This window comes from Gopherus flavomarginatus, chromosome 5 (assembly GCF_025201925.1).
Source record: "Gopherus flavomarginatus isolate rGopFla2 chromosome 5, rGopFla2.mat.asm, whole genome shotgun sequence".
In the NCBI taxonomy this organism is placed as follows: domain Eukaryota; kingdom Metazoa; phylum Chordata; order Testudines; family Testudinidae; genus Gopherus; species Gopherus flavomarginatus.
The window spans coordinates 128822575-128849378 of record NC_066621.1 but is presented as its reverse complement, the minus strand read 5'-3'; the positions used below and the strand labels follow the sequence as shown (position 1 = coordinate 128849378).

General features: G+C 44.3%; 2 protein-coding genes across 9 annotated transcripts in view; both read left to right on the top strand.

Moving 5' to 3' along the window:
* RPS6KA5 (ribosomal protein S6 kinase A5) overlaps positions 1-26804 on the top strand; it is a 669794-nt gene that overhangs the window by 328965 nt on the left and 314025 nt on the right. The gene's annotated exons all lie outside the window — the stretch shown is intronic.
* Positions 1-26804, top strand: part of TTC7B (tetratricopeptide repeat domain 7B) — a 330755-nt gene that overhangs the window by 143469 nt on the left and 160482 nt on the right. For all 8 annotated transcript variants that reach the window (XM_050953235.1, XM_050953234.1, XM_050953237.1 and 5 more), the window contains 2 exons: positions 1859-1996; positions 25498-25581. In XM_050953235.1, the coding sequence (XP_050809192.1) occupies positions 1859-1996; positions 25498-25581 (222 nt within the window). The remainder of the gene's footprint in view (positions 1-1858; positions 1997-25497; positions 25582-26804) is intronic.

Here is a 26804-nt window from a genome sequence, read left to right as displayed (position 1 = left end):
CTGGGCATAAGAAGACTTGAATTTTATCTCTGCTCTACAAAAGACTTCCTCTGTTATCCTGGGCAAATTGGTTTAATCTGCCTGTACCTCAGTATGCCTGGTTGTAAAAAGGTATATTGTAATTCATTATTCTTTGTAAAATATTTTGAAATCCATCAGATGAAAGGCACATAAGAAGTGCAGAGTGTTGTCAATATGCACACGTTTCTGTGCAACACTTGAGCCATAGGATTGAAGAGGCTGAGCTTCTTGTATAAGGCCCTTCTTATGGAGTTTACATTGAACTGTGTTGGTGTGGGTTATCTTTGGAAGAGATTGTTTATCCATTCCATAGAAAGGACACTGTCATGACTTTCAGAAGATGAAGTAAGTGGAACAAAAGAAGGATGGAAGACCCCAACAGCCTGTCAGCAGCCTCCAAGTTGTACATTATTTTGATGCAAAAGACAATACAGTAACTCCTCGCTTAATGTTGTAGTTATGTTCCTGAAAAATGTGACTTTAAACAAAACGATGTTAAGCGAATCCAATTTCCCCATAAGAATTAATGTAAATGGGAGGTTAGGTTCCAGAGAAATTTTTGTCACCAGACAAAAGACTATATTTTTATACATACACACACACACACACACACACACACACACACACACACACACACACACACACACACACACACACACACAGTATAAGTGTTTTAAACAAACAATTTAATACTGGTACACAGAGATAATGATTGTGAGGCTTGGCTGAGGTGGTGAAGTCAGAGGGTGGGATATTTCCCAGGGAATGCCTTACTGCTGAATGACGAACTAGCAATTGGCTGAGCCCTCAAGGGTTAACTTGTTGTTAAAGTAGCCTCACACTGTACAAGGCAGCACAAATGGAGGGAGGGAGATAGCATGGCAAACGGAGACACATACTGTGTGTGGCAGAGAGAGATGCTCCTTTAAGTATGCAGGCCCCACTCTAAGTACACTGCCTTTTTAAGTAGATCAGCAAGCTGAAATGGCAGCTACTGCCAGGAAGCTCCCTCCATCCTGAGCCCTATCGTGTCCCCCCCCCCTATGGAAGATGGGGTAAGCGAGATGCAGGAGTAGAGGGGAGGGGAGCACCCTGACATTAGCGCACACACATACCCCTGCACAGAAAGCAGGAGGCTCTGGGGAGCAGCTCCAAGGCAGAGGGCAGGAACATCATGTGGCAGTGAAGGGAGGGACAGCTGAACTGCTGCAATTGATAGCCTGCTGGGCGGCTGCCAAACAGGGAACTTAGGGGAGTGGGGAACTGATGGGGGGCTGCCAGTCCACCCTGGTTCCAAGCCCTTACCAGGTAGCTGCAATGGGCTGCTCTTCCTGCAAGCAGTGGACAAAGCAGGCGACTGCCAGATGACATTATAAGGGAGTATTGCTCAACTTTAAACGAGCATGTTCCCTAATTGATCAGCAACAAAACAGTGTTAACCGGGACGACTTTAAGTGTGAGGAGTTGCTGTAAAGCACTAATTATACCGGAGTCAAACTGCAAAGTATCGCTTCAGCTTAGATAATTTTTAACAAAATTATTTTCCTCTGTTTTATACAGTTAAAACATAACAATAAAAGTAAATCAGTTACAGAAACACTGGATTAGGGTTAATTTGTATATTAAATCCCTCACAAAAAGTAGTGTGAAAAAATGGCATCAAACAGTCTTTTGTTTAAATACAAGTAATCAAATGCAAAATGAGTAGCAGTTGCTATCTTGTTTGGTCACTTGCTTCCAGTGATGATTGATATGTTGAAACATATTAATGACCAGAATCAAAATGTGAGTCAGGTTAGACTGACACCCTAGGTTTCTTCTTGGTGTTGTCTTCCAGGCTAACCGTGATGCTGTACTGAGCAGAATACCAGAGCACAAAAATGATCGCATCATCAGTTTGCAAAGTGCATCTGTGGTCTACGATTTGCTTACAATTGCCTTAGGGAGAAGAGGTCAATATGAAATGCTATCAGAGGTACGTCTTTAATAGTAAATATTTCCAGTGCCATGTCTTCAATTTGTTTCCAGTTGTTAACATATATGAAATGTAGATGACAAAACTGACTATGGTCATCTGAAAACAAAAACTGCCATGAATTTACTACTCTGTTCAGTTATGTTGTAGTAAAAGGGTCTAAACAGTTTCATAAAAAATCTTCTACCATAACAATTGTATTATAAATACATCCTCATTAGTGAGTAGCTAGAAAAGGAATTTATGAAACTATTTCTTTTGAGGTAAGTATTTTATATAATTTCCCCGTTTGGTCTCATAGCATTGGGACTGCTCTAAAATGCTGTTCATAATAATAATAATACTTGGCTTTTACATAGCTGATAATGAGCTTCTCCCTCATTAATTGTCTCTTCACATCTCTGCCATAGAAATTGCATATGATGCCTGAAGAGTTTTATTTAATTATATAATATAAAAATCTGTTTTTTTTAGATATGCCTTTTTACATGTTTAGGGCATTTTAAAGTGTAATCTCCTATTTCTCAAATGCATAATGGCTAATCAGGCTCTTTGCAGAAAAGAAGGTTTTTTCTCCTGCTTAAAGCAATGCTTTGAATTCAGCAAAATGCTATTAGCTGAGATTCATGGTTAGCCGTCTGTATCCACGATGAGCCCTTAGTCACACCTGAATTCTATACATTTCGCTTGACAGGAAAAGCCCATCAAAGATTTGATTAGCTGGTTAGTAATATGCCTCAGAACATTCACTGAAGGATTCTTTACTTAAAATAAAAATTCAATAGTGTTATGTCTGTGAAGCATTTCATAGCAATATCTCCTCATGCTCAACTCTGAAATAGAAGTATTTCCTCCTGTAACCAGCGTTTTTCAGCATCAGGTGGTCTACACACAACTTTTATCAGAATGATAGTAGCCCTTCCATGAAACCAAACAGTATAAAAGCTTAGGTAGGGCTTTCATTTCTCAGCATAATCTTGGATTGTCAAATATTTTAAAATTCTTTCCAGTAAATGACTTTGTTTCCTAAATTGTATATCCACTATGTGGTGTTTACATAGAATTTGTTTGGAGCTTCATTTGCCAAGCATGTACCCCAATGTATTAATGTAGGCTCGTGCACTTTAGAAATTAATGGCCCAAGGTTTGTCCCAATGTCTTCCAGTGCATGTAGGCATGTCAATTATACTGATAAATCATGAAACTTCCTCTGATTTCATGGCTCTTGTGTAGGACTCCTCATATGGTTAAAATTAAGTCTTTGCCAAAATGGGGCCTAACCCTTCATAGGTACAGTCCGCTGCAGTACTATAGGGTTATTTTGTACATCAAGCCACTTTTTAGAAGCCTAACTTTAGTCATTTTGAAAATCTTGGCCAATACATAACGTTTAAAAATACTGATACTCTGGCCATGAAGCAGCTATCCTGTATGTGGAAAAACAACTTCTGTAAAGACATTCTCTATCAGAATAAAATATATGTCAAAATACAATGCCTGTTTTTGATGGAAAGATACAAATGTACTGTTCTGTCAGATGTTCTGTAAGATCTATTCTTCTCTCATATCGACAAAGCATTCAACTAGTTCTTAAATCCCATGCACTATTGTCCAAAATATTCCAGAACATCCGGGCCTTAAGGAGCTGATTTTTTCCAACCACCCGTGGCATTGTGCAGCTTATCTGCCTTCAAATTCTGTGGTCACCAACCAGGAACCTCTAGCTTAATTTTATTATTAATGTAAATATAATAGAATTTGAAAAGTCCTTGATCCATTAGTATTAATATACTTCAGCTTGGTCAAAAAGGAGTTGGTAATTCCCATTTATAATTAATCTATCTAAATATTAGTCCAGCAGAGGAAATTTCCTTCCAGATAGCCTGTCATCCTGTCTTGACCTGACCTTTCCTTTGGCTCCACCCTGGAGCTTTGTATCACCTTTTGTGTTCTGGAAACCAGATGATGATCTATAGGTGCTCCTAAGAGGCAGCCATCTTTTGGAGCCAATAACAGTTTTTGCTCATGCAGAAAGAAATGAAGTGCCTTCAGAAGAGTCAAGGAATAGATCTTTATATATATTTCCTGATTTCTTTAGTTTTTTTTTCCCCTGGCCACAGTAGTAAGGGTTTTATTTACATTTATAAAGATACTTCTGTGTATAACATTTCAAATATTCCCAAAATCATTGAGTGACTGGAACTCTATAATGTGTGCTCTCGGAATTAGCATAGAAATCTTTATTTATGTAGTTACTGTGATGAAGTGTATTTGGTCCTCCATGAATTCGGGGGAGATCTTTCTGGACCAACAGCATCTTTCCCCAGGCAGGTCACTAGAAAACAAACCCAGCTCTATCTAGATTAATAGATTTAAGATCATAACGGATTGTTATGCTTATCTATTGTAGTCATTGGCATACAAAGACCTTAAGATTTTGTACAGTAATTCTTGCATCACACCCATACCATCTGTCTGATCTGTAGCATATCTTTTAGAAAAATATCCAGTCTTGATTTAAAAATGTTAAGTGATGGAGGATCCACCACATCCCTTGTTAAGTTATTCCAATGGTTAATTACCCTCACTGTTAAATTGTGTGCTTTATTTCTAGTCTGAATTTATCTTGCTTCAGTTTCCAGCCATTGGATCTCATTATGCCTTTGTCTGCTAGATTAAAGAGTCCTCTACTGCCAGAAATCTTCTGTAAATTCAGGTACTTACAGACTGTGATAAAGTTACATCTTAACTTTCTTATTGATAAGATAGATAGATTGAGCCTCTTAAACTTTTCACTGCGAGACATGTTTTCTAGACTTCAAATCATTCTTAAAGTTCTTTGAACTCTTTTCCATTTTAAAACATTTTTGAAGTATGAACAGCAGAACTAGACAATAGTATTCCAGTCCTTTCCTCATCAGTGCTGTATACAGAGATAATACCCTCTCCCTACAGTTACCTGATATAGTCTCCTTATATATCCAAGAAATGTTATCCCTCTTAGCCACAGTATTGTACTGAAAGCTCATGTACAGTTGGTTATCCACCATGACCCCTAATCCTTTTCAGAATACAGCCCCACAACTCTAGCCAATACTGAAAGTGTGACACAGATTTTTTGTTCCTAGGTATATGACCTTGCATCTAGCTGTATTAAAATGCATATTGTTCAGAGGAACACGGTTTACCAAGTACTCCAGATCATTCTGTAGTAGTGACCTGTCATTATTATTTACTACTCTACCAATTTTTGTGAACTGCAAAATGTATCAGCAATGCTTTTGTATTTTCTTCCAGATTATTGGTAAAGATGCTGAATAGCATTGGGGCAAAAACAGATCCCTATTGGACCCCATTAGAAATAGCTCCCTTTGTTATTATGATGATTCTCTGTTTATAATTACTTTTTGAGATCTATCAGTTAGCCAGGTCTTAATACAATTAACATGCATTATACTGGTTTTTGTACAGTGTTTGGGTTTTTAATCAGAATGCCGGGTGGTACTAAGTCAAATGTTTTATGAATGTCTCAGAATATTACATCTACAGAGTTGTTTAGACATTATTATGCTTAAAGCAAACTTGTGATCTCTTCAAAAAAGATATTTATCTGACAGAACCTCTTTTTCATAAAAGAGTGCTGATTAGTACAGAGCTACTAACCTTTCATTGTTTTTTCTGATTGCATCCCATATTAGTCCTTCCATGATTTTGCCCAGGATTGATGTCAGGCTACCTGCCCTTTAGTTATCCCGATCATCTTGCTTACCCTTTTAAAAGTACTGGTATTCTCCTTTTTTCTCTTGAACTTTCCTAGATTCCAAGATTTGTTAAAAATCAACATCAGTGGTTCAGAATCCTCCTCAGCTAAATCTTTTAAAACTTACTTTCTCGCGTATGTGTATGGCATCTGCAGAGCAATGTTCTGTAGATGCAGTTGTAGGTCCATAAGCCATCTCAAGGCCTCCTCTGTGTCCTTGTCAGATAAACCATTGTCCATTTCACCTTTGAATCCATATTTGAAGCCCTGCATTATTATGTATTCAGTGGTTTGTTTGTTCTCACTGCAGTCGCATGAAAGGTGAGTCTTTAATTTTCCACTTGTGCATGAAGTAACTGTATGGTTTGTTCAGATGCGGTTCAGTGAGGTGTTGATTGTAAAGTTTCTGTCATAATGCACATGGTCTGATTCAGCTGCCTGTCCACAAGTTGACTATGGCAGCATCTTGTCCAAAACTAGTGTACAGTACAGTGCAACTAAGTATACCAGGGTTAAGGCTGATATTCGTAGCACCAGAGCAGTTGGTGCCCAGCTTGTTCCCACTAACTTTTGGATAATGTTGGCGCAAGCCTTTGCTTTAGAGGCTACTTTCTTGAGGTGGTCATGAAAGATCAGTGAGTGGTCAAGAATAATATCGAGATGTGTTGACTTTGGGTCATAACGCACAGTTTCACCATGAAACTAGACAGTGCCTTCTGCAATTCTATTTTCAAGTGGAAAGTAGAGATTGCCAATTGCTCGGATTTGGTCTCAGCCACCACTTTTGGAAGTACTCCTCCGTGATCTGAAGGTCAGATATAAGGGTTACTTCAAATTCTTTAAAGTTATGGAGCCTGAGTTGTGAGGGCCAAATCATCAGCATGCAGAAATTTATGTGCTATTGTTTCAGGGATATTGCTCTTGTATACATTGTAGAGTATTGGAGCAAGTACAGAGCCTTATGGTAGCCGATTATGGAAAGCACGTGGCTTGCAGGTTTGACTTCCGAGGTATACTCACATCTTTTGGCTGCTAAGCTGGTGTTCAGCAGCTGGGGAATGTGAACATGGGATCACTTTGGCCAGGTTCAGTAGTAGTCCATCCTTTCAGACTACGTCACATGCTGCTGACAGGTGGAAGAAAGCAGTACTGGGTCTTGAGTTTTTGTTGGAATCCAGCCTTGGTGTATGTAGTGAGGCCCAGGACCTGGGCACAGCAACTTCCGTGCAGTTGGAAACCAGCTTGCTCCTTGTGTAGGCTGGTATCTGCAGCGGGCCCTATTTGGTTCCGATTCATACACTTCATCACTTGTAGATGGTTCACAAACAGGAGATTGCCCTATAACTAGAAGGGTCATGTGCAGGTTTTCCAGGCTTTAGGATTTCAATGACTTTAGCTTCTCTCCACGCGGGGCGGATTTCACTGGTCTCTAGGATGCTGGTGACCATCCATTTCCATGTCAGTGGACCCAGGTTGTGTAGGAACTTGAGATAGATGCCATCTTCAGCTGCTGATTTTCCCAGTTTTGTGGCTACATTGGCTGCATCAATCTCCCTATTTGTGAATGGTGCAAACCACTGGGATAATGAAGAGGGTGTGGACCTCATCTGCTTGAGTTGATGCTGAACTGTCTGTGCTATTGTTTGTCCAGTTGCTGTTTTGATGTCCACAACAGTTTAGCAATGATGGCATTATCTTTCACCTGTATCCTAGTGGAATGCAAAGGATTTGTAGCCCCCAGGTGTCTCAACAGATTCCAGTAACATCTACTTATGTGTATGAAATTTAGACCTTCTGCTCATTCGGGCCACTGTTTCCATCTTATTGCATCCAGTGCTGCTAGGAGGGCTTTCTAATTTCTGGGTCTCTACACTCATCATATTTATGGAAGAGCTCTTGGCTCTCTGCAGTCCAGCAGGGAGTATATGGCGACTTGTGTCCCTGGTGGATGTTCTAATCTCCCCCACAAAGAAGGAGCTTAGTAAAATGGTGTGACTGAAAACATCCCCCATATTCACACCCTATACCCTGCTGTAATAATCTTTATACGAAATATGCCTTTTGAGGTATCATTTGAAAACTAGTAAATATGGTGAAATTTATGTAGCAAAATTATATGTAAAGTTATGAAATCCCCCAGTATGATATTAGCACATGCTGAAAACCACACAGCCCTGCCTAAGCAAAAGTTGTTAATTGGGGCTATCTTAAACAAATGAATGTGTGTTTACCCCAATTTACACATAAATAGTAAACAGGATTCATTAGACAACAGGGGCAGATGGCAGCAGACAAAGCAAATTAACAGTTCAACAAACGTGAGGGGAGAGAGCATGAAGTGTCCATCACTTGACTCCATGTCACCTACCTCATTGTTGGAAAACTTTGCTTTGAAGGGTAATCTTCAGAAGAATCCACTTTAAAAGTTCACTGAACTGTAAAAGAGAAAAGCAGGAAACCCCAAATTATCTCTTTCACCTAAGAAGACAAAGACACCAGCGCCTTTGGGCCTCCTGGAGAGACCCTGACCAGGGGGAAGGGTCAGTCACCATCTTGCTGAGAAACACTGGGTGAGAACGTGCATTTTAAACAAAGCTTTGAATCAAAACTTGCTTGATTAAGTTTAGACTTTTAGATGCATGTTCTCACTTCTATTTGTTTGTGACAACTTCTAACTTAATCTCTTATACTTGAATTCACTAAAAATACTATTTTCTTGTGTTAATAGACTTTTTTTAAAAATCTAAAGCAATACAATGCTGAGTTTAAACTGAACTGTTTGGTAACTCCAGTTAAAGTAGCAAACTGTTGAATATTGGCTTCATACAGGATCAACAAACCTTAATATCTGAATTGTCCAGAACAGGGCTGGAGAGTGCAGAACACACATTTTTGGGGAAATTTGGGACTGGGAATTTGTTGGAGTTACTCTGCAAGTAGTAACCAAGTGTGATGGAAGCCGAAGTGTGACTGGTGTGTTACTGACAGGCTGCTGGGTTAAGAGCTGCTGGACCAGGGCTACAGCAATACAGAAGTATTCAGGGTATGAACTTCATGCTGGTAGGCTGTTTCAGTATGACCGCATTGTGGGGTATGCGGTGACACAACCCCTCACTGGTCTGGATTGCACCTCAGAATGTGACAAATGGTCAAAAGTCTTCAGTGTTGGGACAGTGTGGAAGATTGTATTCTCCGCAGTTGTGAAAATGGCTCAGTCAACTCTTTTGAAGCTCCAGCATGGCGCTGGTTTTAAGTAGAGTACTGGAATTCGAATGCTAATATGGGTCAGTACTGATTTGTGCTGGCTGTTCGAGAAGTTATGGACAATCCATGATGCATGTATTGGTGTGCCTGTATCATCTTTAGAGGTGAACCTCAGGCCAGGCTGTACCCTGTCTTTCAGAATGGAAAGTGCCATGCTGTTTTGCATCAGAAAGGAGGAGTATATCATTTACTGATGCCCCTGTGTCAGTTCTTCACCTGTGGTATTGTTTGCTGCCTAGCTCCACTGTGTGTGGTGACAATTAAAGTCCCCCACTAATACAGCAGGGTCCTGTGCAGTTAGCAGAGGTGATTGAGGGAACTTCACACGGGGTGGTTTGTGTACATTAATGATGGTAAAATTGACAAGGCACACAGATTGTAGTTGTTTCTTTGTGCACTTTAGGAAGTAGGACCACATATCCTCCTTCGTGTATATTGGCAGTATTTTGAGTAGTAATTGCTGGCTATTGTATTGAAGCCGTTGTAGCAATAGGCTTTTTCTTCGTTTGTGCAATAGGTTTCCAGGGGGGCGAGGACGTGGATGGTGGTCATCTTCAGCATTTTCTCCTGTTAGTCACACTTGGAGCATAAGAGGCCTTCAACATTCAATTGGCAGACTTTTACCCCAGGTCCAGTCTGCCTAGTAAGTTGGCCCTGAAAAGTCTTATTTTGTTGCTCTTTTGACTGGGAGGTCGACTGTTAACGTTTGGTCTCTGGTTTAATGATGATAGCGATGGTTTCCCACTTAACAAAGTGGACCACATGAAAGTGGTCATTACCACCTTCCATCTTTAAAACTCTTTGTTGCTGAGTTGTCCAGTCCCGCAGGTTTAAAAATGTTGTTCTTTAGTAATTCCTCTTTAATGTCTAGTTAATCTACTCTTTAGTTACTGTTTGAATTTTAAAATTCCTTATTATCCTTCTGCTGACCTTAGATTTCCATTGGTTTTAGCATTTCATAGTTGGTTTTAGCATTTCATGGTTCTGCATTTCATAACTGCTGATGTATAGTCACTGCTATCAACCTCAACTATCTGCTGCAAGAATTTATCCAGGACCAGCAGCACCTAAAGAAGTTGGCTTTTTTGGCTAGCTCCTCTGCTAGTTAACTCAGCAGGAAACCTGTAATCATCTGATACTCACTGGGAAAGCCCTGGGAGGTCAGTGACCAGTCATCCACCCACAGAAGGACTCTAGCGTAGAGAACTGGGAGAATTATTTCTACTACACTTTTAGTTTCTTTTTTTTATTCTGTAACCAAAAGCTTGATATCAAAAGGATTGAAGTTGGAGATCTGAAGTTGGCTAAATGTGACATCCCCCAAGACAAATCCTAAAAAACAAGAATTACCAAGTTGTGGGTCAGCTCTTAACCATACTCTAATGCCTACCCAACATGCTTCCAGTGGCAAAGATACACTGCATAGTTGCAATGAATTTTCTTCTATCTCCAGCTGGTAAGGAAATGCCTTTCAAATAATATATTTATCTCCCTCGCTGTATAATGCAGAACCTTAATTGCAATGCCATGCTTTCCAACAGTCACATAACACATTCACATTTTGCAAATATTTGCACTTGTGAATTTGTTGACACATTTGCACATTCACATTTTGCATATGTGAATGTGCAAATGTGTCAACAAATTCACAAGTGCAGATATTTGCTGATGTCTCTGAACTTGTGTGTGCATATTCCATACTTCTACAATAATTACTATTAAAGGCAATGGCTCTGGAACTTGAGGTAAAGTGGTCCAGGATGGACTTCACAGATATTTTTGTTTGTTTGTTTGTTTTTTGTTCTGTTAGCCTAAAATAAATGAGTCTACAATTTTCTGGGAGTTGTGCTTGGTTGGGTGCGGGGGAGGGAATCAAAAAGTAGGTCAGGAGTCTGTACTGAGTATTGAAATTCCCCCAGAATTGTTTATTTAAAGCAGGGGTGGCCAGCCTGAGCCTGAGAAGGAGCCAGAATTTACCAATGTACATTGCCAAAGAGCCACAGTAATACGTCAGTAGCACTTCTCCATCAACTCCCCCCGCTCCTAGCATCTCCCACCCACCTACAGCCCTGCCAATCAGCACCTCCCTCTCCCTCCCCGTACCTCCCAATCAGCTGTTTTGTGGCATGCAGGAGCCTCTAGGGGAAAGGGGAAGGAGTGAGGGCATGGCAGGCTCAGGGGAGGGGACGGAAAGGGGTGGAGTGGGGGCAGAGCCAGGGGTTGAGCAGCGAGCACCCCCTGGCACATTGGAAAGTTTGCGCCTTTAGCTCCAGTCCCAGAGTCGGTGCCTATACAAGGAGCCACACCACATATTAACTTCTGAAGAGCCGCATGTGGCTCTGGAGCCACAGGTTGGCCACTCCTGATTTAAAGCATTGTACTTTAATAAATAGAGCAAATTACCCTGCTGTTTCCTGCATCATGTGAAAAGACGATAAATTAACAAGAAAAAAATAGGAAACCTAACCTCTGAATTCTATTTTAGCTAGTACAGCTCTCATCTCAATGAATACAACACCTATAAAAACAGTAACATTCAAATTTATTTCATCCTATGATAATGTTACTTTTAAAACTCAAGTCAATACGGTTTTGTGGAAAACACTTCCTAGTGTGTCAATGAGCTACCGAATTTTTTCTTAATGCATTTTGGGCACTACCAAAGTATAATTAGTAATACAGATTAATGTTTAATGGGCCAATTGTAAGCCTTGTTGAAATCTTTATGTAGTAAGGGAGCAAATTTATGGCTACTAGTTGCTGTTTTTGGCTTAACCTCTGGTTGGCGTGAGAATCATGGCTATGAAAAGGAAAGCAATTAATATTATATGCTTGAATCTGTAAATACTAAAGATATTAACATAGTTTATTGACGTTTTACAGTTCTCACAATGCATTATGGAGTCCAACATTATTTTGAAAGAAGAATATTTTTTGCTGATGCTGTGGACTTGGTTTAGGTGCCAATATATTTGAGTTCACACTTCTGTTTTTGTTCAAATCTCACATAGTAAATTCCTTTTTATATATCTAGTGCAGATTATGTTCTTACCACTGTAAAAGATACAAGGACTATCCCTGCCCTGAGGAGCTTACAGTCTAAAACACTTAGCATAGGTAAAATGCAAGTAAGATCCAAAGGAAGTATTGACTTAGAACACTACAAACATGTTAGTTGTTTTACTGTTTTAATAACGTGTTTAAATTGATAAGAACATAAAATGGCCATAATAGGTCAAAGCAACAGTCATTTAGGTCAGTATCCTGTCTTCAAACAGTGGCCAAAACCAGGTACTCAAAGGGAATGAACAGAACAGGGCAATTATTGAATGATCGCCCAGTCATTCACTTCCAGCTTCTCGCAGTCAAAGGCTAGAGACACCCAGAACGTGAGGTTGTGTCCCTCAACAGCTTGGCTAATAGCCATTGAAGGACCTCCATGAACGTATCTAATTCTTTTTTTAATCCAGTTATAGTTTTGGCCTTCACAACATCCCCGAAAACGAGTTCCACAAGTTGACTGAGTGCCATGTGAAGTAGTACTTCTTCTTTGAGTGATTGCTCATATGCATTCCAGTTAGGTGTGTGCGCACCGCGTGCACGTTCATCGGAGAAACTTTTACCCTAGCAACCCAGGCGGGTCGGCTGGGCGCCCCCTGGAGTGGCGCCGCTATGGCGCCTAATATATATCCCAGCCGACCCGGCCACCCTTCAGTTCCTTCTTACCACCCGTGTTAGTCGTTGGAACTGTGGAGCGCGGCTTAGCTGACCTCCACACTCCCTAGCAGCTCATTTTGCTATCGTTGTATATAGTAGTTATAGTTTATTGTTGTACATATATATATATATATATATATATATATATATATATATATATATATATAGTTATTAGTTAGTCAGTTATCTAGTGTTATTAGCGTCGTTATTAGTTGTAGTTTGAGGGGATCGGGGACACTCCCCCCCTTCCCCGCACCGGGAGCCGGAGCTCATGCCCAGCTCATCGGGCTTCAAGCAGTGCTCGGCTTGTCACAAGCCCATGCCAGTTGGAGATCCCCATGACTCCTGCTTGAAGTGCCTCGGGGAGTCGCACTTATTGACCAAGTGCTCAATCTGCAAGTCTTTCAAGCCGAGAACCAAGAAGGAGCGTGACATTAGATTAAGACAGCTCCTTATGGAAGCGGCCCTGACACCTCCGCCCTCGGCACCGAGCACAAGTCAGCCGGTAAGCAAGGGCACCGCCACGGCACCGAGTGCTGCCACCAAGAAGCCAGCACCGAAACCGACTCCGAGCCGCTCGCTCTCCCCGAGGCCGAAGGCCGCGAAGGCGCAGATCATCCCGCCACCAACTGCCTCGCAGTCAGAGCCTGCGCCAAAGACGGATCGCCCGGCACCGATACCTGCCGCGGCACCGTCTAAGCCGGTACCGTTGACTCCGACGCCGCGCGGGCCGTCGAGTCCGGCACCTGGCGGCTCCCCGGTGCACACCGTGGTAGAGCCTGCTTCGCCTTCTACCCTGGAGACGTTTGCCGCAGTGAGGGATTTGCTCGTGATCACCGAGGCACCATTGCCCTTACCCCCGGCACCGCCGGTGCGGGTACTACACTCCATGGGCAAACCGACCCTGACCAGACCAGCTTCGGTCAGCGTAGCAGACCGGCACTGCTCCAGATCGCGGTCCTGCGGACGCTCTGCATCGAGGCGTCGCTCATGCTCTCGACGTCGATCTCGGTCCCGGCACCGCTCAGGCTCCCGGCACCGGTCACCTTGGTACCGCTCAGGCTCCCGGCACCGCTCAGGCTCCCGGCACCGGTCGACGTCCCGAGCGTCAACCCGGTACTCCCGGCACCGCTCCAGCTCACGGCACCATGGTGGGCGCCGCGCCTCCAGGAGCAGATCAAGACAGAGGCACTCGGGATCCTGGTCGACCTCCCGGCACCGAGCCGGTCGCAGGTACCCGGTCTCGCTCTCAACACCATCACCAATACCGACACCGGTCACCACTACCCAGAGGTGTAAGGTCTGTTGGTACCTCGGCACCGACTTTCGCCGCTCCACCTTGGCCATCTAGAGGCACGTCGGCATCCTCCCAGGCGGGTAGCTACTACGAACGGGACCAGGATCCCGAAGTACCGCTGGGAGTGTTCCAGGACCCCCACCCGCAGGACGCGGGTGCCCAACAGTGGGGTTTTTGGACACCCTGGGCATATCATCAGACCCAGGGTGCCCCCATGCCCCAGACACGTTCTACCGCCTCAGATCATCGGGTGCCAGAGGCCACTGTTTCCCGCCCCCCCGTGGTTGAGTCGGACAAACAGCCGCCTCCAGACTCCCCGGGTCAACTCGAGCAGGAACCCGGCCAGGAACAGGAGACCGCACAGGATGCCCTCATCCCCGGAGTATCCTCCTCCTCCTCCTCACCAGATGAGTCAGTGGCTGGGTCTTCAGCGTCAGGACCCCCACCGATAGACCTCAGGGCCCACCAGGACCTCCTCCGTAGAGTGGCCCTTAATATCAACCTACCGGTGGAGGAGGTCCCAGAGGTTGAGGACCCGGTAGTGAGCATCCTCTCGGCCGATGCACCTACCCGGGTAGCCCTCCCATTCATAAAGACTATCCAGTCTACCGCCGATAACCTGTGGCAGTCACCAGCCTCCATCCCACCGACAGCTAAGGGAGTGGAAAGGAAGTACATGGTACCCTCTCGGCGGTATGAGTACCTATATGTCCACCCTCCTCCTTCCTCCCTAGTTGTCCAGTCTGTCAGTGACAGGGAACGACACGGCCAACAGGCTCCGGCCCCTAAGGCCAAGGAAGCTAGGCGAATGGACCTCATGGGGCGCAAGGTGTATTCGGCTGGGGCCTTGCAACTCCGTGTGGCCAACCAACAGGCCCTACTAGGACGTTATAACTATAATATATGGGCGGAGGTGGGTAAGTTCTCCGAACTTCTACCCCGGGACTCACGCCCGGAATTTAATGCGTTCCTGGAGGAGGGTAAGAAGGTGGCCAGGACCTCCCTCCAGGCCTCCCTCGACGTGGCTGACTCAGCAGCCAGAACCCTCGCTTCCGGAATAACCATGAGGCGCATTTCATGGCTTCAAGCCTCCACACTACCTCCGGAACTCCAATATACAGTCCAGGACTTACCCTTTGACGGGAAAGGGATATTCTCGGACAAGACGGACTCCAAATTACAAAACCTGAAGGACAATCGAGTCATCATACGCTCGCTGGGGATGCATACTCCTTCCACCCAGTGTAGACCCTTCAGGCCCCAAGCACGACGCCCATACTTCCCACCCCGTCAGAGGCAGGACCTCAATAGACGGCGTGGCCGGGGGGGCCGCAGACGCCAATCCGGCTCCCAGGGAGGCCAAAGCCAAGGGCCCTCCAAGGCACCACCGGGCTCCCAGTCTGGCTTTTGAAGGTGCGCCCGGGGACGGCATACCAGACGCAAGACAGGATCCTTCCCCTGCCTTCTCCAGCTGCCTCTCCCACTTCCTCCTGGCGTGGTCCCGGTTAACTTCAGACCATTGGGTGCTACGCACAGTGAAGCACGGATACCATCTGCAATTTGCTTCCTCAGCCCCTTCCCGCCCCCCTTCCCTGTCCCTCTTCAGGGACCCCTCTCACGAGCAAACCCTCCTGCAGGAGGTTCGTTCCCTCCTCGCGGCGGGAGCTATAGAGGAAGTACCTCTAGGCGAGAGAGGCAAGGGGTTCTACTCCCGATATTTTCTGATCCCCAAGTCCAAGAGAGGTCTCAGACCCATCCTAGACCTGCGGGGCCTCAACAAATGGATGCTCAAGTTGAAGTTCCGCATGATCTCCCTGGGAACCATTATCCCATCCCTGGATCCTGGAGACTGGTATGCCACCCTCGACATGAAGGACGCATACTTCCATATCGCCATCTTTCCACTGCACAGGAAGTACCTTCGCTTCACGGTCAGACATCAGCACTTCCAGTTCGCAGTCCTACCCTTCGGCCTCTCCATGGCCCCGAGGGTGTTTACCAAGTGCATGGCCGTTGTGGCCGCCCACCTCCGTCGGCAGAAAATTCACATCTTTCCGTACCTCGACGACTGGCTCCTGAAGGGGTCCTCCCAGTCGCAGGTGCGGCGACATGTCGAGGCCGTTACGGACCTCTTCTCCCAGCTAGGCCTGCTTCTCAATGCCGAGAAATCCAGCCTGGTCCCCACACAGAGGTTGGACTTCATAGGCGCGACCCTGGACTCTACTCAAGCCAGAGCTTACTTACCTCAACCCCGCTTCCAGACGATCGTCGTGATCATACGGAACTTGCAGGCCTCCCCAATCACCTCGGCTCGCACCTGCCTCACACTACTAGGGCATATGGCCGCATGCACTTACGTGACGAAGTATGCCAGGCTCCGAATGAGGCCCTTCCAAACGTGGCTTCATTCCGTATTCCGCCCGGGCAGGGACCACCTGGATGTGTTGGTGACGGTCCCCCCTGACCCTCTCCGCTCCCTCGACTGGTGGCTGACCCCATCCCTAGTATGCGCGGGGATGCCGTTCCATCCACAGCAACCGTTGATGACTAACAACCGACGCATCATCCCTGGGGTGGGGGGCCCACCTAGGACACCTGCGCACCCAGGGCCTCTGGTCGTCCCAAGAGCTGTCACTCCACATAAATGTCCGGGAGTTGAGGGCAGTCCGCCTCGCCTGCCAGCCGTTTCAACGACGCCTACACAGCCGTTGTGTTTCCGTACTCACGGACAACACAACAGCCATGTATTATATCAACAAACGGGGGAACCCGTTCGTCTCCCCTATGTCAGGAAGCCATTCGTCTCTGGGACTTCTGCATAGCCCAGTCGATAGATCTGGTGGCATCCTTCCTCCCAGGGGTCAAGAACACACTGGCGGACAGACTCAGCCGATCCTTCCTATGCCACGAATGGTCGATCAGACCGGATGACATCCATTCCATCGTCCAGAGGTGGGGATTTCCCCGCTTAGACCTCTTCGCGACCAAGTCCAACAGGAAGTGCCAGGAGTTTTGCTCCTTTCAGGGTCTCTCTCCCGAGTCGATCACGGACGCATTTCTCCTGCCATGGACCCGCCACCTACTGTATGCCTTCCCTCCGTTCCCTCTGGTGCACAAAGTCCTGTTGAAACTACGCAGGGACAAAGTGCATCTAATCCTGATCACACCTGCGTGGCCCAGACAGCACTGGTTCACCACCTTGCTGGACCTATCTGTGGACCCTCCAATTCCCCTTCCTCTCCACCCAGACCTGATTACGCAGGATCACGGCAGGCTCTGTCACCCGGACCTACGAGCCCTACACCTCACGGCGTGGCTCCTGCATGGCTGAACACGGCGGAGCTCAGCTGCTCCGCACCGGTCCAGCATATCCTCCTTAACAGCAGGAAGCCTTCCACTCGCTCAACATACAGGGCCAAGTGGAAGCGCTTCTCTTGCTGGTGCGCTACTCGGGGTGAACCCTACGCAGGCCCCGATTCCCACGGTCCTAGACTACCTCTGGTACCTTAAGCAGCAGGGCCTGGCGACATCCTCCTTAAAGGTACACTTAGCGGCCATATCCGCCTTTCGACCAGGAGAGGGTGGCCGCTCCATATTCTCCCACCCCTTAGTCGCCAGATTTGTTAAAGGCCTGGAGCATCTCTACCCCCCCGTACGCCGCCCTGCTCCTACCTGGGTCCTTAACTTTGTCCTGAACAGGCTCACGCTCCCGCCATTCGAGCCACTGGCGACTTGCTCGCTCACGTACCTGTCATGGAAGACGGCCTTCTTGGTGGCCATTACATCGGCCAGACGGGTCTCCGAGCTGAGAGCTCTCACAGTGGACCCACCCTACACCGTCTTCCATAAGGACAAAGTGCACCTGCGACCCCACCCGGCGTTCCTCCCTAAGGTTGTTTCTGCCTTCCATACCAACCAGGACATCTTCCTCCCAGTCTTCTTCCCGAAGCCACACTCTTCTCGGAGAGAGCAGCAGCTACACTCCTTAGATGTACGCAGAGCGCTCGCTTTCTACATTGAGCGAACAAAGCCATTCCGGAAGTCCCCTCAGCTGTTTGTGGCGATCGCAGAACAGATGAGGGGTCAACCAATCTCCTCTCAGAGGATTTCCTCCTGGGTGACTGCATGCATTCGCGCATGCTACGACCTAGCTCGTGTCCCCTCTAGCCACCTCACGGCACATTCCACGAGAGCCCAGGCGGCGTCGGCAGCCTTCCTGGCGCACGGGCCTATCCAGGAGATATGCCGTGCAGCGACCTGGGCATCGGTCCACACATTCACCGCACACTATGCGCTAGTCAGACAATCAAGAGATGATGCGGCCTTTGTCGTAGCAGTTTTAAATACCGCCACATCTCACTCCAACCCCACCGCCTAGGTAAGGCTTGGGAATCACCTAACTGGAATGGATATGAGCAATCACTCGAAGAAGAAAAGATGGTTACTCACCTTTGTAACTGTTCTTTGAGATGTGTTGCTCATATCCATTCCAAACCCACCCTCCTTCCCCACTGTCGGAGTAGTCGGCAAGAAGGAACTGAAGGGTGGCCGGGTTGGCTGGGATATATATTGGGTGCCATAACGGCGCCACTCCAAGGGGCACCCAGCCGACTCGCCTGGGTTGCTAGGGTAAAAGTTTCTCCGACGAACGTGCACGCGGCGCGCACACACCTAACTGGAATGGATATGAGCAACACATCTCGAAGAACAACAGTTACAAAGGTGAGTAACCGTCTTTTCTTTTTGTTTGCTTTTAACGTGTTGCCTATTAATATTATTGAGTGACCTCTGGTTTTTGTGTTTTGTGAAGAAGTAAATAATATTTCCTTATTCACTTTCTTTACACCATTCATGATTTTATAGATCTTTATCATATCCCCCCCCTTAGTTGTCTCTTTTCCAAACTAAAAAGTCCTAGTCTTTTTAATCTCTCCTTATACAGAAGTTGTTCTATTCACTTAATCATTTTTGTTGCCCTTCTTTGTACCTTTTTCCAATTCTTATCTCTCTTTTTGAGATGGGCTGACCAGAACTGCATGCAGTATTAAAGATATGGGCATTCCATGGATTTGTATAGTGGCATTATATTTACTGTCTTCTTATCTATACTTTTCCTAATGGCTGTTAACATTGTTAGCTTTTTTGACTGCTGTTTCACATTGAGCAAATGTTTTCAGAGAACTATCCACAATGATGCCAAGATCTGTTTCTTGAGTGGTAGTGGTAGTGGTTAATTTAGATCCCATCATTTTGTATGTATAGTTGGGATGATGTTTTCCAATGTGCTTTACTTTGCATTTATCAACATTGAATTTCATCTGCCATTTTGTTGCCCTGTCACCCAGTTTAGTGAGAGCCATTTGTAAGTCGTCTTAGTCAGCTTTGAACTTATCTTGAGTAATTTTGATTAGTGTTTGTAGGCCAGTTTGGGGCCTTTGATTGTAAATTTCTGGAATTTATTTGTGGGCTTTTTTTGTGTCTTGTATAGTGCTGAGCACATGGATGGCTTAACTAATGGAGAACGACAGAAATTTACATGTTTCAGAGTGGTAGCCATGTTAATCTGTATCAGCAAAAACAACGAGGAATCCTTGTGGCACCTTAGAGACTAACAGATTTATTTGGGCATAAGCTTTCGTGGGCTAAAACCCACTTCATCAGATGCACTCCACTCTATGCATCTGATGAAGTGTGTGTTAGCCCACGAAAGCTTATGCCCAAATAAATTTATAAATCTACATGTATTGGAAGGACCAATTGTGAGGTACTGAATTTTACGAAGTAGCAAATAAGTAAACAAACAAAATTTGGGGGAGTGATGTGCATCTCAATACGGACACTTAGAATTTAGTTTCAATTATTTGTACCGTTTCTTAGTATGCTAATAAATGCACTGCAGTATATTTTGTAAGGCTTAGGAGACCGTAGTACAAAAATTCCTCACTACAGTGTCCTAGTAAATCTTGTTTGAGCGGTGGGGAGAGACAAACAACTTTTTGTGCAAATTAGTCAGTTTTTAATGGGACTTTGCAGAGACTTGTAGTCTTTTTCCACTTCTGGCACAACTAACAGGATTTACTGTATTCCTTTATGTCCATCCCTATACCTGGCCGGTAAAACTTCTTCTGAAGCCGTTTAAATGTCCTTTCTACTCCTAAAGGTCCATTGAATGGACAGTCATGGGCTAAATGTAGTGATGCTGACCTGTGCTTTTTGAGCATTATCAATTCTTTGTAGTGCTCCCTGTGGCCCTTGTTCTTTCCCATTGGGGCTTCCCTAAATATCCTGCCTTCCTCCATTAAAAAAAAAAAAAAACAAACCTCCCCCATCATCTTTTGCAGGGGTATTGCTAATGGTCTCTAGGAAAACCTCTGTGTCCCAATCCCTAACAAGGGCTCCTTGCCTTTGGCTGATTTGGAGGGCTGCTCCAGTAAGAGGAGCTGATACCCACTCCCTGGCAGTGCTTCCCACTCTGCGGTGCAGGCAAAGTGTCTTTCCCTGTTCCTTCTGTCTCTTTCTCCCCTGGGTCAGGCAAAGGGGCTTTTGTGGTATACGCTTTCCCACTGCAGGTTACCACATTAGTAACTTTAGACACAAGAATAATAATTTCCAACCAAAATGTCTGCAGGGATACCATACTAAATTCCCACTTTCAGATCATATTTTGCTCCCCTTCTACTCCAGCTCTATGTGGGCTAAGGGTGCTGTGATTTCAAAATTTCCCAAAGCAAGGAATTGTACATTTTCTTCTGGGAGCATGTTAAGCTCTTTGACCATCTCCCTTTTAACCAGTGAAATCTGCAGACCCTTTCTCTGCCTGGCATACCCTACCATTAACCTTCGCATCTTTGATGGCTATCTTGTCCTCCACAACAGAAGATAAAAATAAACAAAAAGTGTATTTAATGGAAAAATCATAGTCAATGATGAAATAGTAAGGAAAAGCAAATACAAGTTATACAGAAAATAAACATAAACACAAATCTCAGGCTTTATAATTCTCTCCTTATTAAGTTCTCTTTTCTGATACAAGTTACCTATTGCCTCTGAACAGTTTCCCAGTGTGTTCTGTGTCCTAGAGGGGGTGCTTCATGGACAGCATACCCATGCTGGACCTCGGTTTCAGGACAGCCTTCACTTCAAGTTCCTTCCCTTTTAATGGCTTGTAGGTTTTTTGCTTCTGTTTTGGTTTGGTTTTTCCTTTTTCTCAGACTAATTCATGGTTACACAGAGTGGGGGGTTTCTTTTCAGTTTCAGTGTTTTCCCATTAACATTAGTGGTCCACCACTGTCTCTCTGGCTGGACAATGCTCAGTGATTGGAGCTGGTTCATGTAAATACCTGGCCCAGGTGGTGCCCTCTCTGCCTGACTGTTTCACCATACTGCTGTGAGGTGATGCTCTAGTTGCACTATAGTTACGGTTACAATTTTCTGCACCTATATACATTTGTGCATCTATAATCATAACTTTATGCAGATCTGCTAATGACCAATAAATTCAGGAGGTTACAAGCATTCATAAAAGACCTTACATGACATATATTTAATACACAACCAATTCATTCAATTGCTTATTCTTTGGCATTCAGACCTCCCGTTTTCCTCTTGGGGTGTCTGGACCACGATTTTCACATCGTGTCATAGCTAAATTAGTATATGTCATATCCATGCTCAGTAGAACAGAGCTACTTTTGTATATTATCAGCCTGTTTCCTGTTGTCTAGTAATCCTCTCAGAGAAGTAACCATATTTATCATCTCATGATTTGTGAATTCACTGTATATTCTCTTGCTGTGCGATATGAATTTTATATATCTGTCCCTAAATCTACTTGGAACTCTCTTGGTGGTGATAATGACATATTGGGCCTTTTATTAAAAAGCATTCCTCACCTCACTCAACTCGTGGAAGAACTAAGTAGCAAATATTTTCCCAACAGAGGCATGTTGCTCAGTAAGCTTTTGGTTCAGCTCTCTTGATTGCTGCAATTCTTGAAATGGAATTAATTGCTGATTTCAAAGGTAGTGCACTGCATGAGCCAGGGTAGCTGTATTTTGAGATTTACCTGTTTATGTGACTGTGCGTTCCAAATTCTATTTTTATATCTGGAATAAGAAATTTTCTCACAGTTAAACTAATAGGAAGAAAGGAAAGACTTGAACCTGCAAGGTGAGGATGCTTTGGCTCCATTTTGGTGGCTCAGATGCAGAATGACGAGCACCTTGCAGAATCAAGCCCTAGATGCAGGATAGAGTGGGCAAGAACAGATGCAGTGAGATCAATTATATTCATGAAGAGCACAGCATGTTTGAATTTAAATTCATGAACATTATGAAAACTACATAGCAGGGGTCAGCAACCTCTGGCATGCGGCTCGCCAGGGTAAGCACTCTGGCGGGCCGGGCCAGTTTGTTTACTGCTGAGTCAGCAGGTTCGGCGGACCGTGGCTCCCACTGGCCGCAGTCCGCCATCCCAGGCCGTTGGGGGCAGCAGGAATCGCCATGGGCCGAGGAATGTGCTGGCTGAGGCTTCCCGCCTCCCACATTGGCCTGGGGACGGCAAACCGTGGCCAGTGGGAGCCACGGTCCACTGAACCTGCCGACACAGCAGGTAAGTAAACTAGCCCAGCCCACCAGGGTGCTTACCCTGACGAACCACGTGCCAGAGGCTGCCGACCCCTGCTATATAGTGGTTGTAAAACATTTGTTTATTTATTGGCTCCTGTTCAGGAGAAGCGTTTTAAATGCAGAGATGTCAAAATCATAATGTATTTTCCAAATAAAGGGACATGTATGCATACACATCATTATATGTACCACTTTAGAACAGAGTTCTCAATGTCCATGACTAGGCCATGTGTTCATATCTCATGGCAATCCTGAGCACCAGAGAAACTTTCAGTTGAGACTTCACATCTTAAAAGGGGGGAAAAAATGGTCCATATGCAAGTGTTTTCAGTTGCACTGCAGACCAAAACGGAATTGCTTGTCTCCAGGTCAACAGCCTTAAGGACACCTAATAAGATAGGAAATTAAACTTGAAGACAGTTTGATGGAGGTCAAGGAAAACACATCATAGGTGGCAATTGCAAAACAATATATCTGCTATGAAAGCTACCAGAAAACCAGGGCTCACTGAAAATGTGTGGGATCGCAGTAAAACTGGTTAATATCAAAAGCAGCAGTTCATTGGCGCACTCATTGCTAACTGAATTGTGGAATATCCCACTTTACATATGAAAGAATTACAGTATTGTGGGCAAGAACAAGTAGGTAAATCCAAGCTAAAAAGAGAGACTCATCATTTTAATGGTGAATCTTTGAGATACGTTTTATTAGCAAGAAGAGATCATAAGGACAAACTTCTATATCAAGGGAATTAGATCTTTGTTTTTGGATTAGCGCTCCATCGAAATACCTCCCAACATTTCAAGAGGCTAACGTGGCCCAGGTTCTGCCCTGGGTGGTGGTGGGATAGGTGCTTCCCCCAGTTGGTGGGTAGCACTGGGGAGGGGTCAGCTGCTGCCCCAGAAATTGGGTGGCCGTGGGGGGAAGTTGCAGAGTGAACCTGCTTTGCATTCAGCCCACTGCAGCATCTCTAGTCCCTCAGGGCTGGCTGGGGTTGGCTTCTCACTCTGAGCATTGTGACCTGGCCCCTGGGGCTGCTGAGGATTGGGTAGGCATTCCTGATAGGGGTGGCCAGACAAAATTTGAGTGAGCGGTGCTGTGACCCAGTGCACCAGGTTGCAACGCCACCTGCAAATATCTTTTTGTAACAGTGCTGCAAAGGAATTACTGATTGTTTTAAAAAACCCAAAAAACAAAAGAAACCACTTACATTTCACCAATGTCCATATGGTACCATAATTTTTAAGGATAATAATTAATATTTCTGTATTCAGAAGAATTTCCTATAATAAGAAAAATTATAATATGTAAATGTTATTCCGTAAACAGAATGCCTAGTTAACACATTTCTGACCATTTTCATCTATTTCAGCCTCAGTATTGTATCATAGTTCACTTCAGCTCCTGTTATATGGAAACACAATAAATATTGTCTTTGTTTTCTTTCTGTGTTTTCCATAATACTGAAGGCTTATTTGAATACCAGAAATAGTGTTTGAGTTCTTAAAGGTTGGGGGTATTTATTGGACATCTGTCAGTGCAAAACACCTAGTTCGTATAATTGGACTTTGCATTCTAGGAAGATAATTGCTAAACCAGTTTGTTTAATTCAGAAGAGCATCCAATCTTTGGACTGCCTGGAGCTGGCCTCATTTATAAAACCAGAATAATAAGCATAAGAGGAAATGGTTTCTGAATGCCAACAGCAAATATGAAACTTTTGTCACTGATACACAACACTAATTAAAATGTATTAAATCTCCATATACTAATGATCAATCTACCTTATGGCATCCAGTTACTAAAGGGTTTAGCTGATTGCCATATTTGGGGTCGGGAAGGAATTTTCCTCCAGGGCAGATTGGCAGAGGCCCTGGAGGTTTTTCGCCTTCCTCTGCAGCGTGGGGCATGGGTCACTTGCTGGTGGATTCTCTGCAGCTTGAGGTCTTCAAACAACAATTTGAAGACTTCAGTAACTCGGACATAGGTTAGGGGTTTGTTATAGAAGTGGATGGGTAGGGTTCTGTGGCCTGCTTTGTGCAGGAAGTCAGACTAGATGATCACATTGGTCCCTTCTGACCCTAAAGTCTATGAGTCTATGAGTGAGAGGCTCAGCTGAATATTCAGTGTAATAAATGAGTACTCTGATTTCATACCCACTAGTAGTTTGAGTCCAGATGATTTCTATAAATTGAAAATAATACTACCGAATCAATTTTTCATTGTACCAGTGACCAGTTTTGAGGGTGCTAATGCTGCAACAAGTGTTCACTTTGAATGAGAAGATGGGTATGTAGTTTCCTTTGGCACCTGAGTCTTAAATAAGCATCCAGCAGCTGGAAGTCTCAGGTCCCGCATCCAACAGTCACATGGCAGATATGTATCACTCCTCCAGTCAGAACAAAAAGGAACTGCCAACATAGCAATATTTCAACATTCATGGTGTGAGGGAGAGAAATTTTCTCCTTGGCTCTTAAATTTTGTAAATTTCTGTTAGAATGATCCTGTAGGCTCTAACAGCTTCTGTTTGTTTTGTCTTGTTGAGTAGTAGTACTTATTATTGTAGCGCCTAGGACCCCAGCGCTAAATGCTGTACACAAACAACTGAAAGACAGTCCATTTCCCAAAGAGCTTACTATCTTGATATGCAGGTTATTTGAACTAAATTGGTTTTGATTTCATATACTTTAAGTGAGGATGTATATGACAAATCTACAGAAAAGCCTTAGGATTATTTTGATCTTCTTAGGCCATTAAGATAAGCATGTGCATAAATCTTTGAAAGCCCTTAATGAGTATTTTATAAATATATTAATCATTTTTATTTTAAAATTAGTGTTTAGAAAGAGCAATGAAGTTTGCATTTGAAGAGTTCCATCTTTGGTATCAGTTTGCATTGTCCCTAATGGCAGCAGGAAAAGTAAGTCTAATCTTTTCTGTATATAATTCTTCATATTGGTGGCTAGTAGTAATTTTTTTACTAATGTTTTCCATCTTCAAAGAACTTTGAAAACATTAACTAATCCTCACAGAAGCTCTGTGAATAGTGTACCAGTGAATTTGTGGTCAGTGTTGTACAAGGCACAAAAATACAGTTTCTGCCGCAAGAATTTACAATCTAGACAGAACCAATATTAAATATTTGGGGACTTTGCTGCTATACACACTAAACTAAGCAGTAAAGTGAATGCAAGCTGTATTATTTTGTTTATTTTAGATAAGTTAGACGTTACTCTGGAGAAAAATGCAGTAGAGTTTCTGTTGTTAACTGCCAGCGTGATCAATAGAGGTTTGATTTTTAGATACGATTCAAACTGATCTTGGAAGACAATCCAATGACTTCTAAATGTATTTAGTTTGAGACTTATGTTCACACCATTATTTGTCTAATATTCTTGTCCAGGATGCAAAATACCATATACAAGTAAAGATTGAGTTGGAATATGTCAACTCTCATCTTATACTTTTGGATACATTTTTTTCCTCTTACGTATGAATTAATATGGAGAACAAGCCATTTTTGTTATATTATGAATAGTTAATATCTCCTGCTTCCACCAAGCCCAGTCTGACTGTGCACATATCTTTACTATAGAGATAATTTACTGAGAAAATTTTTTTATTTAAAGGAATGTTTTTCTTCTGCCCCAATCCCAGTTTAGTTTAGAGTGGCCTCTAAATTATGCTGGGGACAGAAGCGGAATTAAAAAGGCTTCAGGCTCAAGGAGCCATAAAGGGCTGATCTATACTATACCAGTTCAGAAAGGTCCCTTACATGCGGTTATGCAAACTGGGCATCACTGGAGTACAGCTTGTTCTGGCTATATTCTTCCCATCCCTTCACTAGTCATGCCTAAGTCTCGGTTTTAGTCACAGGTGTTTTTAGTAAAAGTCATGGACAGGTCTCAGGCAGTAAACAAAAATTCACAGCCTGTGACCTGTCCATGACTTGTACTATATACCCCTGCCTAAAACTTGGGGGCTCTGAGGCAGAGGGCAGACTAGGGGTGCTGTGGGTTCTGGGAGCAGCATGGAACCCGGGACCCCCACTGGTATTGGGGAAGATGCCTGGCAGGGCTGGCAGACTGCCTACCCGGCTCTGTGCAGCTCCTAAAGGCAGCCAGCATGTCCCTGCAGCCCCTA